General features: G+C 44.3%; 1 protein-coding gene across 2 annotated transcripts in view; it reads left to right on the forward strand.

Moving 5' to 3' along the window:
- MKLN1 (muskelin 1) overlaps nucleotides 1–21,173 on the forward strand; it is a 173,930-nt gene that overhangs the window by 125,422 nt on the left and 27,335 nt on the right. For both annotated transcript variants that reach the window (XM_019509617.1, XM_019509618.1), the window contains 3 exons: nucleotides 14,739–14,886; nucleotides 15,403–15,517; nucleotides 17,872–18,011. In XM_019509617.1, the coding sequence (XP_019365162.1) occupies nucleotides 14,739–14,886; nucleotides 15,403–15,517; nucleotides 17,872–18,011 (403 nt within the window). The remainder of the gene's footprint in view (nucleotides 1–14,738; nucleotides 14,887–15,402; nucleotides 15,518–17,871; nucleotides 18,012–21,173) is intronic.

Below are 21,173 nucleotides of genomic sequence, written 5' to 3' on the forward strand. Positions count from 1 at the left end.
CCCCCCCAACACCCTCTGCCTCACACACTGGGGAGCTGGAGGCAGGGGGCAGCAAGTTGGGAGTGAGGGGCACTGGCAGGGCCAAGGGGCTGTTTTCTACTTCAGCTATTTACTGGGTCAGGACTGGCCATTAATGTTTACAAATGGGTCCAGGTACAAAAAAGGTTGAGAAGTACTGTACAAGAGTACACTTTCTGCTAGTAAGTTTGCACTGTACCTAACAGCATCTATTGAAAGACAGCAGATCCAGTGTTTTTCTGCAGATCAAGTAATCTTCATTGTTATATGAAAAGATGTGGGTGGTATCTTTTTTTCTGTCAGATTGAGTAGGACCGTGGTTCTTGAACTGTGGTGTGCAGTTTACGTGGCTATGGTAAGTAGTTGGTTGATTTGTATTCAGCACCACCATCAAATAAAAGTTTTGGTATGAGGCATACATCTGTCTGGATCTTGCCTGCAGTCTGGACTCATGATCCAAGTGCTGCTCCTTTTCCCATCCCACCCCCTCAAGGACACACAGGGGAATATATTTTTTTAGCATCAGTTATCCCATTGTCTTAAGCCATTTTCAACTCAATAAACTACCAGTAAAATGTAATACATCTCTTGTCAGCTCTGGATACAAATTCACATACTCAGCTGCATACTATCAACCAGACTTCATAGACTATGCACAGCAAGGTGGATAAAAATCAACGTTTTTTTAAAATATAGATAGATATAGATGACAAATAAAAAATACAATAAAATAAAAAATCTGATTTAAATAAAAAAATCAATTTATCCACTATATATATAAATAAATATAAAATAGTTAAAAGTTCAAAAATACATATGCTTGTTTTGTTAAAATAATTGTATGTTTGTTGTTGCAGACAACTATCTAAAATCTCTAAGCTTCCTGTTGTAGTTAAATAAAACAATTTAAATGTCAGCATTCAGTTTTCTGATGTAGCTGCAAAATTTAATCTGAAAATATCAAAATAAATCATTGCCTTAAAATGTATAGGGTATACCTTTTAAAAACAAAACTACAGCTATCTCCGAGTTGCAAAGAATATGTATTAAGGTTATACCAAACAAAGATGTTTCTGCTGCTTTGGAGAAACCATGTCCTGGATGGGTGCAGGTCCTCAAAGAGATGGACTGAGAGGGGGAATCCAGAGATGCTTGGCTCAAATTTATATTGGCTATAACAGTGCCTCTGGGTTGATTCTGACCTCGAAGAGAAAGCAACCAGACTGAAATCAAAGAAATTGTCAGCAGTTGCTCTAGCAGACTGCATAATCCAGAGTCTGAAAAAAAATCTATTAAAGATGCAAATAAAACTTGGCATGAGCGGCTTCAGCATTGATAATTCTACAGGTTACTTAGTACAGGAAACAGGCCTGGTTGTCTCAGCTCTAATGCGAAGGTCTGGCACTCGTCTCCGATACCAAACAGCAACTTTCATAAATGGAGCAAAATCAGAATTGCAAGGATGATGCAAGACCATCCCTCCAAATAGCATTTGGAGGAGGACTCCAGATGCCATCTCCTTCTGGCAAAGCTTAAAACTTTGTACAGTTCTCAAACTGGGGCTTTTGGGGCAGTCAGTTGGCATTGGGCCTGGCAGTAGTCTTGCTGCTGCCCCTGGTTGTGACCCCAGCACCAGCAGCCAAGGATTTTGAGGCTCTGAATTGCATCTCAGCAAAAGAAATGGAGGTGACATTTGTATTGAAGTGATGACTACCACCATCAGGGTCACATCACCATGTGAGGAAGAATATAACCTTCTTATTCTCAGGGGCATCTTGTAGAGGTTCAAATCTCCTAGCCTCAGAGTGCTTCTCTGAGGAGGAGCTGGTAGGCTATCTATTCTGAGCAAGGGGTCAGGTCAAATATATCCCATAGCCTGTTCATGAGTATTACTGATACAGCATGGCCAAGGAAATGCAACATGGAACAGGGCCTACTTATAACACGAGGAGGTCCTGTTTCTCCAGCACAGGGTGCCTTGGGGTCCTTTCAGGGGTGCTGGAGTATACCACACAATGTTAGCTTCTAGATGGCTCACACCCGAGTTTGCAATATCTAGTACTATTTTTCATCCATATTTGGCATTCCTGCAGCAGATAGACTGCATGTGCCTGGTTAAGTACCATGGACAGAGGCTGCCTAGAGAAGTCCAGGAAAGCCTTTAGACAGAACAAGAAGACGTCAAGCGGGAAAAGTTATCGTAGAAGAAGTTCTTGGTATGAACAACCTAACGCAGCCTGCTGCCCTGCAGGTTATGGTTCTGAAAGGCCTCTACTACTTGAAGTATCTGACATCATGTCATTTCATTTAGTTACCTTAGTCTACCTCATGGTCTATGTGCAGTTGTGTTTCCTCAAAGAAACCTGCGCCGGATTCAGACTTCAACGTTTTCATCTTGAAACTCCATAGGATCAAATTATTCAGTTTGTTTGATTAGTTATTTTTGGCTATAATTAGCCTTCCCAAACTAGCCAGACCATTTGATACCCTGTGTTTTGTTACATCAGCAGCTAGCCAGCATACCTCTCCCACCCAAACATCAAGGTTCATTTCATTTAGAGTTCAAACAGTATGCTAATCCAGTTTCTGAGAACTGCAAATAGCAGTGTGGAGTAATCAATTGACTTTCATTAATCGGTGTACTGCATATTGGAATGGAGTGCCACAGGAGATGTTTGCAACTGTTATCTTGTTCCACTCCTGAGGGTCACCTACATTGGTTTCCATACTGACATGTAATAGGGTCATTAATTGTAACTCTTCAGTAACTGATTGTTCGAGATGGTGAGAGCTTGACCCACCTTTCACTGACATCAAGAAGTGAGTGAACAAAGAGAGGTTTTTGGCCTTTGCCCTTCAGACCCCTGGATGGGAGCCCAGGGTATATTATCTACGTGTAGGGACTAATAGACTTTCATTGTCCAAAGCATTTCAAACTTCTGTTTGAAGCACTTTTGCACCTCTGTTTGGATTCAAACTGCTTATAACCAGTGAGTAGGTAACCATGCTGTATCTTCATCTCCAGGGCTCTGTATCTACTGGCACTCAAAAACCTCTATGAGGTTTCTGTGGCCCCCTCTACACACGCAGGTAAAGGTGTGATGAGATCTAATGTGTGATCCATGCAGTCATGCCTCCTGGTCTACCACACATGCATAGCAGGGGGCATGATTGTGGGAGTGTGCATTAAATCCTATTCTGCCTTATTGCCAGTGCATCAGGGAGCCTGATTACAGGCTCCCTCTGGACCAGCAAGAAGCAAGCTTCCACAGCTAGGAGCCCCATGTACCCCAGTTGAGGGTCTTCCAGCTGCAGGTCCATGCACCTCTGGGGTTGCAGGACTGCAGCTGAGAAGATCTCCCGGACTCAGGGGTGCGTGAAACCTCTGGGGCTAGAGGATCGCTGCTGCGGTGATCTCCTCACCCGAGAGTTGCAAGGAAACCCCTGGGGCTGGAGGATTGCTGCAGGGGCCATTCCCTTGCCTCAGGTACATGAGGCATCCCTGAGCCCTAGGGATCATGGCAGCCACCATCTTCAGGGGTGCAGGAAACCTGGACCCTGGGGTTTATGGCTGCCACAGTCCCTAGGGCTCAGGGTTTTTACCCTGGGGATCTTGTACCCCTGTGGCTAGGAGCCCCATTGGGGAGACCCTGCTATATGTGCATCTTTCAGCTTAATAGCAATGAGCTATAAATACAAAGTTACACCTTGAAAACGTGTACTATCTTTATAGCTGAGTGGAGCTTGTTATTGTGTGATAGCTACTTTGCACATATAGCTTGTCTCTAGGTAATTGCACAGTTAGCCAGTTAATTGCACAATACCTGTAACGTGTAGAGAGGGGGTGGTCTACAAATAAGAGCCTGGATATAATCTTCAAGGTGGTGTGTTTTTTGGGGGTGGTTTTTTGATTCTCTGAAAACCAGCTCTCTGTAAATAAAATATCTTGGGGGCTTGGTGGATCACAGACTCGACTTGAGTCAGAAAGATCGTTCCATTGCAAAAAAGATGAATGCAGCTTGGGGCTGTATCAACCGGAGCATGAGGTGTGAAACATGGGAGATGATCATTCCACTCCTAATCTGCACTGGTCAGGCATAATTTAGAGAAGTTGAGAGAATAAAGCACGTTTTAGAAAAGGTGGTTAAGAGGGGATAAAATAGCAATCTTTAAATGCAGGGCAGCCATAAAAAAGAAGGAAAAGACCGAGGTTTTGTCATCTTTTGTAGCAGGGAGACACAAACCTCTTCCTTGGGTCTCTTGAGCGTATTTTAACAACTACCTCTTGTCCTTGCAATGACATGCCATTGGCAGTGCCCTCCTCCTCCTGCTTTAGCTGTGGAAAGTTTCATTGTTCTTGATGTTTTGGGGCATTGTGTGTAGCAGTTGTGCAGGAAGGTTTGTTCAATTTAATAATAAATTAGACAGGCACTTGTCCAGGATGGTTTAGACAGCGATAACTCTGCCTTGAGTAGGGGGTTAGACTAGATGTGACCCCCTGCACAGGAACTCTATGCCTCACCTGAAAGTAGAGCCACATTTTCTTTCTTGGGCTTTGCCACCAGTAAGATTTTGCACATGGAAACACCCTAGGTCAGATTTTCTGTCCTGGTTGTGTATCCTTCAAACTGTCTGGGAGGCTCAGAGGGGATTTAAATTGGCTGGAATAGGTTATCTGCAGCAAATTCTCAATCGGGGTGAAACCATTGGTATTGACTCTGATGTTAACTGGTTTCTTGCCACGTATAGAAGAGGGGAAAAGCTGGGAGAAGGAAAGCAATGCAAGCATTTTATCCATATTTGCCCTACCCATCCTCTAAATTAGAACAGCTACGTTCTTCCTTTAGGCTGAGTGTTTCTTGATGCAAGAGAGCACCTAATATGGGATCAGTCACTATTCTTACACAAGAAGTCCTGCTCAAAAAATTCAGAGATGGATCCCAAGGAAGCACTTGTGCTTAGTGTAAGGGTTTAGTATATTTATGTGATATTTACTTTTTTTTAATCAGGCCTCAAGCATCTTTCAGAAGCTCATTTCCCTTTAATTTGTGATTTAAATTTCATTACCATAAATACTTTTATCGCATGTGCTGCATTTGTTGGTAATGGAGGTTTTGTACCTTCCATAGGAAGTGCTTTAGTTTTTATACATACACAAGTAGCTTGCAAAAATCCTTTGCAGTATTAAGGATCATGAAAACATTTGACCAGCATCTTCAAAGTCAGATTTTCATGGTTGAAATATTACTCTTCCGAGTTACTTTAACTTAATTCCATTACTGTCTTTTGTTTTGATTGTTTTCAGAAACTTGCTCAGTATGTCAAAGCTGAAACTTTTGCTTCCCAAAACCATGTTGGAATTGCTGTTTTAGGATCCCAGACTGTATTTCTCTGTAAAAAGTTGAATATAAGCTTGTGTTTGAAAAAAAGTATACCACTTTACCTACAGTTCCTAAAGAGGCTTAGTTGTATCAGTACCACTTGTGTATATAGTCTAGATTTGAATCTTTAGTTCTGTAGTTACCGGCCTCACTTCCTACCATATGTTAAAATGCTAAATGTAGCTGTAGCCTTTCTGCAGTCTTGAGGGATTTCCTCTATTTTGAATATTCTGTCAAAAGGCAGTTGATTTACGTTCGAGAATTATAAAATGAATGTAATCTGTCTTTAATTATTATTCTAGGTATCCTGGAATTTTGCCATGCCCTTAATGCCTTTGTTCTTTAGTTCTGCCAATAAGCTTTGTATTTTCTTTGAAGACAGGCCATTTTGGAAAAGTAGATTTTTTTTCTCCCCCTGTACACAGTAAAATACTCTTAGATTCAAGTCTAGGCTGAAGGTAAAACTTGGGTGTTGTGCAACATCATTTAAAAACAGGAGTAAGTCCAAGTATTCTATTAATCAGGGATGGCAGTCTTCTCCTGTTGTTTTTTGTGATCAGGGTTTGTTTATATTACCACAAAATTAAGTAATCGTGACTGCTTTTAATCAAGAGAAAAATCTTAAATAATCTTCAGCAAAAAATACCTTGAAATTCTTCTTCAGCTAACCTGTAACTCGGGGCTCTCAAACTTACAGCCTGTGGGCCAGACTTGGCCTGCAGAGACCTGCCACTTGGTCCCCAGTGCTGCCCCTAGGTCTGATCTAGACTCCCACGGGGCCCCATCTGTGCCCATAGTGTGGGGCTGATCCACTGGTTGGATCCAGCATAAAGGTCCCCTTCCCTTCCCACTCCCCCAGTATACCTGATCCAGTAGCCACCCCAGCCAGTCCGGGACCCACGTGTGCCATATGGAGCGGATCCTGGGGCAGCTGGGCTGGGTGCCACATGTGGTGCAGAATCGGGGTCTGCTGGGGGAGCAGAAGGGGGAAAAGGATGGGGCCCATTGACCCAATCCAGCCAGCAGACTGGCCCCACACCACTCATCCAGCCCAAGGGACCGGATGACTTTGACAGTCCTGTTCTCAGTCCGTTTCACACTCCAGTACTTTTTTTCACTGATCGACCTCATCTTGCTTTTAAAAAACAAACAAACAAACAAAAAAAACCCCTACACATTTCAGGTGTGAACAGTGATGCATCTGTCATTCGTCGTTGTGCTATAATGCCCACTGTGAATAATGGATATCGGTGCACTGATGAATGCTATTCCTACTGTTCTTGTTTGGGATGGCCATACTGAGGAAACACAAGTCTGGAGGAATGAGCTGAATTACGTTCCAATGTCCAGGGCCAATTTTCCCTCCCTTGCAAGGCAGAAAATAATAGGGCTACACAGATGACTAGAAACTGGTCAGTAAAATTTTTTTAGTAAAAATCCACATACCAGAAACAGCTCAAGTGGACTTTGGTGGCAGCTGATGAAACGTAGGCCTAGAAAAAATGTGGGTCTCTGAGCCAACAGCTGCTGTGGGCAAGCATGTTCTATTCCTTTCATAAACTGATCAAACTCCCTCTTAAAAGCAGTTAGCAGCAGAAGGAGCAAAAAGCTTATTTGAGGGCTGCTCAGAACCATGCTGCTTTGAAGGTTGGAAACCTTTTGATTTCCAGCCTAAACTGACTCTCTCAGATACTTTATACCTGTTTTTATTTTTGTGTCAGTACCATCTTTTTGCTTCAGTATCTTCCCTGTCCTGAGGTCCTGGCGGATGTTTAATTAAACCTGTGAAGGGATCTGAACTATGATCCTAACAATTATGCTCCCTGCCATGTCACATGTGCATTGCAGGAGGTGCAGTTGTGGGGTTGGGAATATCACCACATTGCTGGTGCACGAGGAGCCCAAAATCATGATCCCAGGCTCTTCCTGCACCGCATTGCCCCTGGCCTGTGGCTGGGAGTGCCGGTCATCTGATCAAGGCTTCCAGCTGTGGGAGCACATCAGAACCAAGGGCTACATGTGCTTCCACAGCTGGGAGCCCTGATCAGCTGACCAGGCTCCCACCCATGGGAGCACATGCAAGCCTTTGGGGCTGGCCACATGTTCAGCTTATGGCATGATGGGAAACGGCCACAAAGTTATTACAGAAAAAACGTGTACCAATTTGTGGCCTATTCCCTGTTTTATCGCTCCATTCATTGAATGAATGTGTGGCCAGGTTACTACTAAAGACATGATTTAATTGGGCAGTCAAATCTGAAGTGTAACATCTAACAGGATCCTGACTGTCACCCTCTCTGATGTGAAAGGATAAAGGAAAGGCAAAGGGTGAGGTTGGGGGGACACTAGACCAGGGGTGTCATCTCTTCTGGCCCCACAGGATGAATGAGTGGCATGGGGCTAGCCCACGGGCCATAGCAGGCTCACAGACCTCGTTCCCCCGGCATGTATGATGTGGTGGTCTGCAACCCATGCTGCTTGCGATGCAGATCCAGAGAACCTAGAATGGGCACTGCACGTGGTGCAGCCCCCTGGCTGCACTCCACCACATGCAGCGCCAGCCCCAGCTGGTCAAGGCCCAGTGCTGCGTGTGGCATCTAGGTCCCAGACTGGCTGAAGCATGTGCCACATGAGGCGCAGTCTGGATGAGGGGGCACCACATGCACATGCTTGGGCCTGACTGTACCACATGCGGTGCCTTTTCCAGCTGGTCCAGGATCCCTGCTGTGGGCATGTGCCATACCCCATATGGGTCTGATCAGACCCAGGGGCAGCCCTGGGGGCCACCTGGCAGGGCTCTGCAGGCTGGATCTGGCCAGTGGGCCACATGTTTGACACCCCTGGACTAGACTAATCAAAGAATTACAGCCACTTGCACTGTGCACTCTGAAAGTGTTTACAGGAAGAATCTGAATAGTGCGTGAAAATCCTAAAACAGAGCTAGGCGTTTTACATGTGGCTTGTGTTTACAGCTTGAGACTAGTGTGTGAGGTTTCTGGAAGCCAGTTTTTACAGAGAACAGGACATTCCATAAGTTATAATTACTTTATGAAAACAAACCAGCTTGTAAAATGTTTTTCTTTGTATTGTTTCATAGCAGTATACAGTGGTTATTAGCCCAGGGCTTCTCTCCCAATTGAAGATCAAGCCTGTGTTTGCAATGCCTTAGTTGTTTGGATGGAAAGACTTTGAAAAATGCAAGTTTTGAGATTTCTCCTGCCAAACAACTTGGTTGAGCGCCAGGAACCTTTACCAGCCTTTGTAAAGTGACCCGAAAAAAGAAAAATGAGACAATCGGTAAACAAAGATCACGTGCTAGTTAGAAACACATTTTGAAAAGTTGGTTGCCTAGAGAAACAGGAAATGAGAATTATGCAACAAACAATTAAGGGTGCCAAAAGGCTAAGTTGATGACGCTCTTTCGGGGAATTATGATGAAACCTGCCGGAATCTTCAGTATTTCAACATGTTCCTCTTCACCTTCAGGCTTAGATCTGACTTGATTATTTTTGCTACAGCTTTCTGATGGTACAAAAAGGGCAGCTGCTTCAAAATATCCTTACCCTGGGGGAAATAGCATTAGGCTGTGAATGACGGGATCTTGAGTTCAAATCTTTTCTTTCTCCTGTTTTTTTAGCTCTCATGGTTGAGAGGGAGCTTTTGGTGTTGGAGTCCTCATTTTACAGGTAAAGTGACAAAATCACTTGTCACTTCTGGGAGTCCCTTCTGGCAGAACCGAGTTTTATCTGCTTACATTTTCAAGGTAGTACACTTCCAATGGGAAGGCTGCTGCACCAATGCCAGCAGTCTGTCTGCAGCTAACATAACCAGCATTGAGGCAAAGGTCGTGAAACATCAACTCCACTGGACTGGCCACTGTGCTCAGATGACTGACGCTTGTCTCCCGAAGCAAGTCCTCTTCTCTCAATTCGGTCATGGTAAGAGGACAGGCCACCCTGAAAGCATACCTTAAGAAGGGTGGCATCAGCCTTACAAACTGGGAAGTGCTGGCTGGTAACAGGCCTCAGTGGCGCTGCGCCGTACATCAAGCTACAGGCTACTTCGAAGAGAACCATCTTGCTCAGGCAGCCAAGAAACAGCAGAGGAGGAAAGAAAGCATACAACGTCCTGGTCAACAGCTGGAACGTGGGGTGGAATCGGGGTGATTCCCAGGGAATTCCAAGAGAAAAGAGACCAAATCATCTATAGATGAAGTCCAGAAGGGAGGGACCCCGAGATTCAGATCAACACCAGGAAAGGACAGATCTGTTTGGTGCTTGCTCAGTGAGTTAAAGGAACAGGCCTCTTTGCAGGTCTGAAATACAAATAGACTTCATAGACATTAGATGCTAGGGGCTGGAAGGGACCTCGTGAGATCGAGTCCTGCCCCCCTGCCATAAGCAGGAAGCCTGCTGGGGTCAAATGATCCCAGCAAGATAAACACCCAAATGCCTTTTGAGTGAATCCAGGATGAAATCTGGAGATGAAAAGGATCCTGATGGGGGCAGTGAAAAATCGACTAGTTTGCCCTTAATGGTCAGACAGTTAACCCTCCAAGTGCCTTTTGGAAAGGACTGAGGATTACTGTGTCGGCCTAGGGAAGATGTGGAGCTGGAAGTGACGGTTGAGGGGGAGGGGTGGGGAGTATCAAAGAGAGCAATAGCCAGATTGGCAATGCAGCTAATAAAAGAACTGTGCCTGTTTTAGCTAGAAGAAATGGGTCAGACAGATAGAGATTTTTGTTCTGTAGGCCGAGAAGACTGGTTAGCAGAATGAAAGAAATGGAACTACTGTTGTAGATCAGGACGTTGGATATTACAGGGGTATTAGTAACATGGCAGAATAGCAGTTATGTCTGGAATAAAGACACTGAAAGATATGTACTATTTGGGAAAGATAAAAGTAAAGGTGTTGGGGTTGTAGTATTACACTGATGTGGTACGATAAAGAAATAACAGCATAACTTAAACTGGTTTGGAATAAAATCACTCTGAAGAACAATTGTGAAAAGGTTATTATTAGAGTACATCTACAGGTCTGCTACAAACCCTGCCATGGTCTGATTTAGATATGGATACAGATCTGTAGTGCTAGGGAGAAATATTGCCAGGAGTTGTCATAGCGGGAGACTTTTTAGCTTCCCGGATACAGGTTGGAAAACAAATGTACTAATAATAGTAGGGCCCAGATAGTCTTGGATGTGACAGCTGACAGATCTTTTCACCAAACAGTAACTAAGCGAACAGAAGGTGATGCTATTTTAGACCTCGTTTTGGGTAAGTAATGAGGAGGCTGTAGAAGAGCTGGATGTAATAAAGGACTCTGGATTTGACTGGTTTGGGGCTCTTTTCAGTTTTAAGTTAAAGGACAAATAACATTACCCTTCTCAAAAAAGGGTAACATTACCCTTAATAACCCAAATAACATTACCCTTCTCAAAAAAGGGTTTGTTGCAGGTAGGTCTTGCCTGACCAATCTCGTTTCCTTCCATGACCAAGTGACATATCACCTGGACAGAAGGGAAGAGGTTGATATCATCTATTTGGACTTTTAAAAGCCTTTGATCTATTGTCCCATGATGTCCTTGTGGAAAAATTGGGCAATCAAACAAAACTCTGGCTTGCATCTACTGATGCATCTCGAGCAAGACCCAGGATGTCATCCTCCCACTGTACTCTCAGCCTTGGTGAGGCCACAGCTGGAGTACTGCATCCAGTTCTGGGCTTCACAATTTAGGAGGGACATGGAGAAATTTGAAAGAGTCCAGAGGAGAGCCACACGCATGATCAGAGGGCAAGAGAACAGGCTTTATGAAGAGAGGCTGTGAGCCATGGGACTTCAGCCTGGAGAAGCGCAGCCTCAGGGGTGACGTGGTGGCAGCCTATAAGTACATCAGGAGTGTGCATCAGGATCTGGGGGAACGCCTGTTCACCAGAGCACCCCAGGGGATAACAAGGTCCAGTGGTCACAAACTCCTGCAAGACTGTTTTAGGCTGGGCGTAAGGAAAAACTTCTTTACTGTCTGAGCTCCGAAGGTCTGGAACAAATTCCCCCCAGAGGTGGTGCAAGCACCTACTGGACACTTTTAAGAAACGTGGATGCTTATCTTGTGGGATTCTTTGACCTGAGCTGACTTCCTGCCCCTTGGGCAAGTGGCTGGACCCGATATTCTTACGAGGTCCCTTCCAGCCCTAATGTCTCTGAAACCTATGGAGGAAAAAAAAATCTAGAAATGAATGGAACTAACTAGTGGCAAGCTAGGGACAGAACCACTGAACTTTGTGTCGCCCGTGGTCAAACGAGTTAGTTGAAGTCAAATGGAGCCTGGGGACTTTAATATGGAAAAGGCTACAATCTCCAAACACTATCTAGAATTTACATTTGAAGCGAGGGAGCAAACCATATAGGGGAAAGGTTCCCGACCTAACTGCATAAACATTCTCCTTGCTGGGAGAGGGCAAGCAAGGGCAAAAGCTGGTTTTCAACAACAACTGCGGTGCCTTAGAGGTCAAACTATGGGGAAAACAATGAACAGCTCTACTTAAGTTAGTCCTTGCAAGAGAAAGTAAACAAAATGGTAGAAGCCAAGGAGGTGAAAAGAAGTAGGAACAAAGTGGGGCTAAAATCCAATAAGATGGCAGCAGACTTAAAATTGATCTAGGTTTAGACTCAAAGCTAGTAGAGTGCCCCCAGTTTTCAGTAGGGGAGATGTTAATTAAGAGTAGAAAGGTAGGCCTGTTAATGGGGAGCAAGTGTATGGAGGAGGCCATCACATCCAGGGTCAAAACAGACCTGAGTTCAATTTAGTGGGTGGAGGAGGGCCATCTAAATCCTGTTCCCGAATATTTGGAAGAACACACATGGGAGATGAATATTGGGGGTTTTAAATCAATTAACATTTGTTTTTATTTAGGGAAGGAAGGGGAGTGAGGGATGTGATCCAGGCTGCTACAGACCCAGTAGTATGATCTCAGTAGCATGTAGGGCTTTGAGGTAGGCTGTACCAGACTAAACCAGATCTCTTTCTAAGAGAACTGGGGGCACTTTTATACCTGCTCTGATGCTTTCTGAGTAAGGCATTTTGGAGCAAGTCCACTGGAGCATTGCATGCTGCACTATCTCATGTATTTGGTGTCCCCGTGTTTCAAAATGGCAGCAGGGGTTCTTTAACTAAAGCTGGTTGAACAAGCTTTAGTTACAGCGCGCCCCGCTGCCATTTTGAAACACGGGACACTGAATACACAAGACGCTGTGGGCATTTTAATTGGAGCGGCTCTCAACAGCCACTCTAAAATGTCTGTTTGCCCCCATGGAGCATGTGTACAGACACCCTGGGGTATTAAGACCAGAGAAGTGCAATTAGATTTAATCTACTTAGACTTCTGTAAAAAATATGTGCAATAGTATTCACATGGGGAGTTAAGATGGAGATTAGTAGAGGAACTGTAAAGTGGATAAAGAACTGGCTGTTGGCTGTGTTGAAAAGGGGCTGATGTGGTTACAGATTAACACCTGAAACTAGTTTTAACTGCACTTTAGGCAGCTTAAAGTTGCATCGCTCCAGGGCACATTCATCTCTGATCCATGTTACCAGCTTTTGTTCCATTAATGTGTGGCCACTCCCCATAGATAAGTGGCCCAAGTTGCAGTCCTCCAGCATCCCAAGATGCAGTGTCCCCTCCCCAACCTTCCTGTTCTGTGTGGACAGACTTTTCACCCCCCAAATTTTCCTGTTGGGGGGCAGGGGGGAGCTCTGGAACCAAACCAGCTTCCCTTCCTGCCCCTGGGGGTGTGACCGTCCCACCTCTAGGGGTGGATCCCCATGCAAACAGCCTGCAAAGGACGTGCAGCCCTAGCTAGTTTATAAGGCATGGACGGGTCCAGAGATGGGGTCTAGGAGGGCAGGGACAGATGACAAATCGGGGGCTGGGTTGGGTCCCCATGAGCTGAGCTTCCTTCCCAGGGCAGTGGCAGTGGCAGTAGCTCCCCTAAAAGCATCTTCTTTCCTAGCTCCAAACCACTCCAGGAAGCATAACTGGCAGACCCAAACCCCAGTCCTAATCTAGGAAAGCATGAGACCTTCTTTAATTTACTTCCTCTTTATTTCTTTTTACCCTTTTTAAAATTTATTTTCATTTTAGCCTTCAGTGGTTGACTTAATTTCACTGCCGTCCCCAACCTCCTTATTTTTTTTTCTAACTCCCTCCTATTTCATTACCCGCCCCCATCCCATTAACTGTTTGCCTCCTGGCTTCATGCTTTTGTTTCACCACCCCACGCTTCCCTTTCCCCCACCTCCTCCACGCACACCTTGGGCAAGGAGAAAAGCCTGTCGTGGCTCACCAGCCCTGTAGTGGTAGCTCCTGGGCAGGCCCCTGCTCACCTGCCCTCTAGTGCCAAGTTACAGCTGTGAATGTCGGGGACAGTCAGAGAAGGTTTTTAGCCTCAAGGTGTGACTGCTCCAACCTCAAGCCAGCAGTGAAACTGATCAACATTTGTGCAGCTCAAAGTGTGATGTGTAACAAGGCCAAAGGTTGGAAGGCATCAATGCAAGAGGATCTGTGTGTTTGTTGTTTTGGGGTGTTTTTTTACAGTATTGAGGATTAGAGTAATAATCTTGTGGGTTAGATTAATTGCAAAAAGTGCAATTCAGTAGTGTAGAGTACAAGATGATGAAATTGGGGCTTAATAACAAGAATTTCTGTTAAGTTGGAGCCCATCACTTGGCAGCAACAAGAAGAGATTTGCATGCATGATTTGGTCCCCGGTTGACTTTGAGTTTCCAGTTCTATGACAAATAGTATTGTGGCTCTAGGACCTCATCGGGCAAGATATTCCCAGTAAATACAGGCTGGAATTATGTGCATGGCACAAGGGAAGGCCTCTGGTCACCTATAATCGGGAAATACAAATGCATGCTGAACTGGGGCAAAGGCAGGCAACCTACAAAGAGGCTCTGTATTCCCCAGATGGTGTTTTAGGAGGAGAGACTAAAAGTTTGTTTCCTTTAGCCTGGCAAATGGAGGGGAAGAGCAGCTGCGAGTGCCTGCTGCGGATACGTCGGGACCTAGGTTCCAGTCTGCTGTGTGTGTCTGGAGGAGAACCGACTTCCTCCTTGTGTTTGTGTCATGGGTGGCAAGTCGTATAACAGCTTTCTAGCGGTGGCTGTTAGTTAATAAGCAATTCCTGCCAAATAAATGCCAGCCTTGCAGTTTAGAAGACCCTGTGCCTTGCAAGCACTGTTTTCAGGTTCCTTGTTCATATGCTACCTTAACTTTTTTCTTTCTTTTACATCATCCTTTGTACTCTTAACGCAACGTTTTTATTTTTTCCTGCTAGTTCCAATGACGGGTTTTACTCAGCGAGCTACAATTGATCCAGAACTGAATGAAATCCATGTATTGTCTGGGCTCAGTAAGGACAAGGAGAAACGGGAAGAGAATGTTAGGAACTCTTTCTGGATTTATGATATTGTGAGGAACAGTTGGTGAGTACATTAAAGTCCTCTATGAAAGCGTGGTGTAGCTGTCAGTCAGTAGGGAAGCTATTCCATTGTGTTTTTATAGGATACGCATTTGTTGTCTGCACTTAAGTACTTTGGAAAATTTTATCCTGCATTTGATAAATATTTTAATTAACTATTTATCTACTGAACAAAGGTGATAACCAAGTTTATGAAACAAACATACATATGGCGTAAGTTCTGGAAGTGCCTTCTAGGAGCGTGGATTGACAGGCTCAGTCTATTCAGTTTGAGATTGGGGCCTAAGTATCTTCAAGAGCTTTCTCTTGAACAGTTAGAAGGTTTTCCTACCAGTGCTAGCAGTGAAGGACAGAAGCAATTTATGGGGAAGTGAAATGATTGATCCCCTTCCCAGCACATAATATAAGTTGTGTTTTTTAAAAATGACCTCCCTCATCCATACAACATTGGCACTGCTTGCTCTATCTATAGTTAATGATTATCAGTGGCAGATAATTTGACTATTACCCTGTATTTCAGGTCTTGTGTTTATAAGAATGATCAAGCAGCAAAAGATAACCCAAGTAAAAGCCTCCAGGAAGAGGAGCCCTGCCCAAGATTTGCCCATCAGCTGGTATACGATGAGCTGCACAAGGTATGGATGTTTAACTTCTGTGCCAGATTTCAGTCCTGTAATGGTTCCGGCTAGGTCTGAAGGTCTACTTAAAAAAGGAAAAAAATCTGATCCTGTGTTTCTGAGATAAAACAGAGACTGACGTTATGAGGTGGTACAATATGCGCGGCTTCATCTAGAAAGGATTGTGTTGCTAAAGACAGTGAATAAACTTGTATGTTAAATTGATTTATCATAATGCCTTTAATAGGCATTATAGATCTAAGGTAGGTGGCAAAAGTGGAGCTGATGGGCAGAAATGAAGCGGACAGCATTGCCGTGAGGTTGGCTCATGGCCGTTCTTAAAAGCAGAGCCTGAAGACACTAAGGCCCTGCAGGCAGTATTGTGTCTCGATCTACTTGGATTATAGAGGATAGTGCGTACTAGCTTTTCAGAGCAATTGCTTATTAAAAATGTGGGTGGTTTCAGTCCTTTCTTGTAACGTATCTATCCTGTGGCCATTGTGGTCCTCAGCTAAACAACTTTGAGAACCTTAATTTGGGTGCCCAAACCTTCAAATGGGAAATCTGAATTTTTTACTGTAGGAAGAACTCACATTCTCTCTGGAAAAGCTACATTTAAGCTTGTGCCCTAAATGCTCCTGCAGAGTAGACAAGTGGTAAAGTAGCAGTATCTGGTGCAGTCACTGAAATGTCGCAGACTACACTGGGATCATGAATTCTCCAAGGGACCACTGTGGGGGCTGGACCGTGGCTGTTAACATCAATTCACTCCATCTGAAGAGCTCTTCTCTATGACCGCTTCTAAAGTTGTGTATTTTTAGAAGTCTTTCAGTGACTTTTTTGGGCTTCCCTGATATAAATGAGGAGTCTCCTATATAGAACCTAAAATAGTGCCTTTTGAAAGGATATGTCCAAGTTATGGAGAAGGATGGCTTGTTACTTTTTTAAATTTAAATTTCAGCATTTTAAGATCCCTCTCTGGAATATTGGGAATTCAGCTGTTCAGAGTTTGCAGGGGCAAGGGTGTTTTCTGAAAATAATGCAGTAAACAGGAAAACAAGTAATGTTTTATACGTCCATTGTCCTTGGATTTAGAATTTGCTTTGAGACCCCAGTCTTGGGTTTGAAGGAAACATTTTAAAGTTAGCGTGAAATGCTTTCAATAAAATGGCTATATTTTTTTCAATACTTGCCTCTAGTCTGGGTAGAAATGAGCTTTGAATGGAGGTGTGTTCATACTTGTCACCAGGACTTTTGTTGTATTATGAGGCAATAAATATAAGTCTGTTGTTCAGAGGCCATTTGAGTGGGTTTCTCAAGACACCTGGGTCAAATCGGGAGAAGCTAGGGCCTAAGAGACCTCTGTAGACCCATTCCTATTTGTAGAAGTAGCTTTTGCCACCTTTGCCCCAAGAGCCATCTGCTGAACAGGGGCCAGCCAGCCAGCCAGCCAGTCCACCTTTTTCATCTTTAGCTTCTATACTTGCTTGATTGCTGGGGATCTGTTCTTCATGAGAAGAACTTGGCTCCTGCAAACTTAAATAGAGGGTTGTTCACGTTACCAGAGTAGCACCATGATGCTTTTCCAGGGGTGAGGGCCCGTAGAATATTTTCTGCTGGAGCAAGACGGGTTGGAGGTCTAAGTAGTGCTTTTTAAAGTTGTTAATTTGTCAGGATGAATAAAGCAGTTGTGCATCGGGGCACTGGGCTGTTGGCCGAAGAATTGTTTAATTGCAGCTTTTTTTGCATACAACATTTTGTGCCTCCAAGAAGGTTGAAGCGGTTACCATGTACTTCCAAGATCAAGGCCATAAGCGGAGGTGTACAGTACTTGTGCCTTAATTTGACTCTCTCACACCCTGGTGTTCTGCCTTCAGGAGATGATTTTCTGCTGCACCATTAGGGTTTTCAGGATTAAATTGCCATCTGTTCTGAGTGAGTGGTCATTTCACCATCTAGTTCATCTCATGTTGGTCTTTCTGACCAATAGGGCCTGAAGAATCTAATAAGTAAGATTTTTATTTGGTGGGAAAATACAGTACTGCTTTGAATATCTTAGTTCTGTTTTGCCAGTATTACATACATTTTGAGAAATTGTCGTGCTAATTTATGTGGCTTTTTTTTCCCCAACAGGAAGTTAGCTTTAAGAACATGCAATACTCTGATAGTTCAGAGGCATTATCGCTATGCTAAAACCATAAGCAGCTTGAAGAAAAACTTGTATATCAGTTTGGCTGATCATTACACTAGTAATACAAAGAACAGACTTGCGTATAGTTGAATACGTCTCAAGAGATAATGGGTAACTAAATGTACAGTCAGTGTATAACATGATCAAAATCAATTCTTTGAATTGCTTCTTGTTTATGTAGGTTCATTATTTGTTTGGCGGGAACCCTGGCAAGTCCTGCTCTCCAAAGATGAGGTTAGATGACTTCTGGTCTCTGAAGCTCTGTCGGCCTTCAAAGGAATACCTGCTGAGACACTGCAAATACCTCATACGGAAACACAGGTACAGGAGAACAGGAGGGCTCTTTGGAAACAAGTCATTGCAAACCTTGGGCTTTGCTGCATCTATTAGGAGAGTTTGACCATAGTCTTCACTATTTTTATGAAGATTTGCCATTGTCCTAGTCATGTAATGGGTCATAAGGTTCCCAGTAATCTTCCACTTGTGCCTTGTTTTAGTGTACAGTTTTGTATGCTTCCTGGAACATTTATATTGAAAATATCTAGCTATTTATTTTTAAATAAATTAAATTGGTGTTCTGGTGAGGATGGGAAAATCCACTACTTGATTAATGGACAAGGACTGGAAGTTCCTTACTTGCAAATGAATGCATAAAAGCATAGGAGCTTCCAGCTGCTGGGTCAGGCCATAGGTCCATCCAGCCAAGTGTCCTGGCTCGTAGAAGCAAAATGTGGGTGCCAAGAGGGAGGGTGTTTAATGCTTACTGCTGGATCTTTTCTCCATGAATACGCTCCATTGCTTTTTGAAGCACTTGTTGTCTTAGCCACCAAAAAAAGTTTGGTCATTCTTCTCCCTCAGGGCCTGATGAATCTTGCCTTGTATTGCATAGTGGAATAGCTTCAGCAGGAGGGTTGAAGAGTGCCCCCCTCCCAGCCTGCCCTTCAGGTCTGAGTGTTGTGGATTTGTGCCCTCTCAAACTGTGTAGGGCAAAGAACTTGGATCTCCTGCTTCCTGGGCACATGCTGTACTAGCTAAGTTGGTGTGTGCTTCTTAGGTACATGCTCTAATGCCTAAGAGGGCATCAGCACTGTTGAAGGAAGTGGCCACAATTTCATCTTGAGGTGTTACCTGATCTGTCAGTATGGTAGGAGAATGACATATTCTGCCTAGCTCCTGAATCGTGATCTGGGAGGCACCTAGAAAATGTTCAGCAGGTGCCTAGTGAGTTTACTCACCTTTAGGGCTAGAGGGGGAGGTTGCACCTCTTCTGGACTGGGGGCCCTCCGATCTTCTGAAGTCCTGCTTTAGGTACCTATTGGTAAGGGCCACTGTAGTTCGGGCTTCAGGGGGTTTCAGGGGAAGGCTTGAAATTTAGTGTTTTCCCTGAAGCCCTGGAAAACATTTGGTTGGAAATGACCTGAAAGTGGGGGAGAGGGAGAGCAGGGGAAAAGGTTAAAAAGAGAGAAAAAACCCAACCTCCCCTTCCCCCAGAAACACAGAAACCCCCAAAACCTTAACTGAAGCATGGAGAAGAGAGGCAGTAGGGCCTGGAAACACTGTGAAAGCCCTACATGTTTCCAGGAGCAACCTAGTATAGGTTGAGCCTCTGTTGGGGCTCAGCCAATCAGGTTGTTTGCTTCCCTACTTTGGTGGGGAGTTTTAAAAGCCCTGCCCAGAGTGGAGCAGGTAAGTACCTTCCTGCCCTAGGGGCTTCAGGCACAGGCATGCCAGGTGTTTGCCCCCACAGCCAGGCATAGGGTGCAGGGTACTCCCCACTGCAGGGGCTTCCCCCCACCCTGCATGACTCTCCCAAGACCTGCTGCCATCTGGGAGGGAGAGGAATTTCCCTTTCCTCTGTCTGCACGGCAGGTTGCCTTAGCCAGTCAGAGGCATGGGAGAGCCCGCCCTGAGAAACACCTGACATTGGTTCTAGCGAGCCTGCAGGGAGCCCACTTTTCCCCCTGCCGGAGCCTAAATTACGATGCTCCCTGCCTATTGCACACTGTCTTTAGTCCCACGTGACATTTTTTTTTTTTTTAAGTCAGCACTGCACACAATCAGTTTTAAGTCACTCTAAAAGCAATTACAAAAGGGGATCAAGAGGTTACTAGTGAGATCCAGCTGAGATCTGTTCTTGAACCATTCTCATCAACATTTTTATCTCTGGAGAAAGTCATTGGTGCTTGTATTAACATCTACCAATTTGACAAACATTGGAGGTGCATAATGGAGCAATAATATAAACATAGCTTGATTTATTTAAAATGGACTAATCTAAGTAATCCAACCAAAAGCAGGGTCATATCTAGGTGTGCTATTCTCAGTGACTGTGTGTGCTGAATCAGGAATGAATATCTTTCTAAAAAACACGGGAGGCAAGGATTTTGTATGACATCTTTTATATGACTAGCTATGCAGTTGAGAGCTGTTAGACAAGCTTTGAGGCTTCAAGTACGTCCTCCTTTTTAAAAGGTGTTGCATAGCTCAAACAGAAGTTATGCTTTTTAGTGCATACATTAACTGGGTAAGGTTGTACAACCTGTTTTGTGCAGCAGATCAGATTAGATGGGAACACAGGACTGGAAAAGACCTTCTCAATGGTAGTCCAGCTACTTGTATCACAAACCCATTCATAAATGTATCAGACTATTTTAAAATTAGCTATTTGCTTGCTCCTGTTATGATTGCAAGACTGCCCTAGAACTTCTGTTTCTTAGTTATAGCCTTCTAATTGCCAATTTAAACTTATTCATGGCCTGTTCATTCCCACTTGTGTTCTTGTGCCAGTATTATTTTTAGCTTTTTGTGGCTTTTCACCCTCCCCAGCACTTACTGAGACTTAATCATAGGCCCACTCAGGCTTTGCTTCTAGGTTAAGCAGGTCACTCATTTAGCTTCCTGTCATAAAGGCAGGCTCTTCATTTCCCCCAGTCCCTCTAGTAACCCTTCAAATTTGAATTTATTCCAGCTCTCGGTTTGAGGTCTCACAAGTCCTTTGTGTACTGGTATTAAAAGCCCTCTCCCTCCCCTGGAAGGTCTTTGCAGATGCAGTCCTCTTTCATGGCTGGATTCCATTGGTGACCTTGTTGTTGAGAGCTGACATGCATCAAGGTCTTGCTACTTTTCATGTCCAACTAAAATACCCCTAGTTTATGGCAGATAGTCTTACCAGTCCATAAGTGCATGGCTGCTTCTGAATTTCCTTCTGGCTTTAAATCTTCATCTGATATGGAACAGCGACTTGCCTGGGGGAACCTGCACTTTGAAGTGTGAGCGAGAGAAAATGGCAATAAGGAGAATTGGAAATGTTTGAAGAACCATTCTGCCTGCTGTGCATATCAAACAAGGCACTAGTTGGGCAACAGGAGTCCTTCCTCCCCCCCACCAAAAGCTGGTTGATTGTCTAACAGTTCGATTTTGAAGTGCAGAGAGGAGTATTTCTGTGCCCCAAACTGGGCTAATGCCGTGAATAGCAACCCCCTC

The sequence above is a fragment of the Gavialis gangeticus genome, unplaced genomic scaffold (genome assembly GCF_001723915.1).
Source record: "Gavialis gangeticus isolate Ggan-Ray unplaced genomic scaffold, GavGan_comp1, whole genome shotgun sequence".
Lineage (NCBI taxonomy): Eukaryota > Metazoa > Chordata > Crocodylia > Gavialidae > Gavialis > Gavialis gangeticus.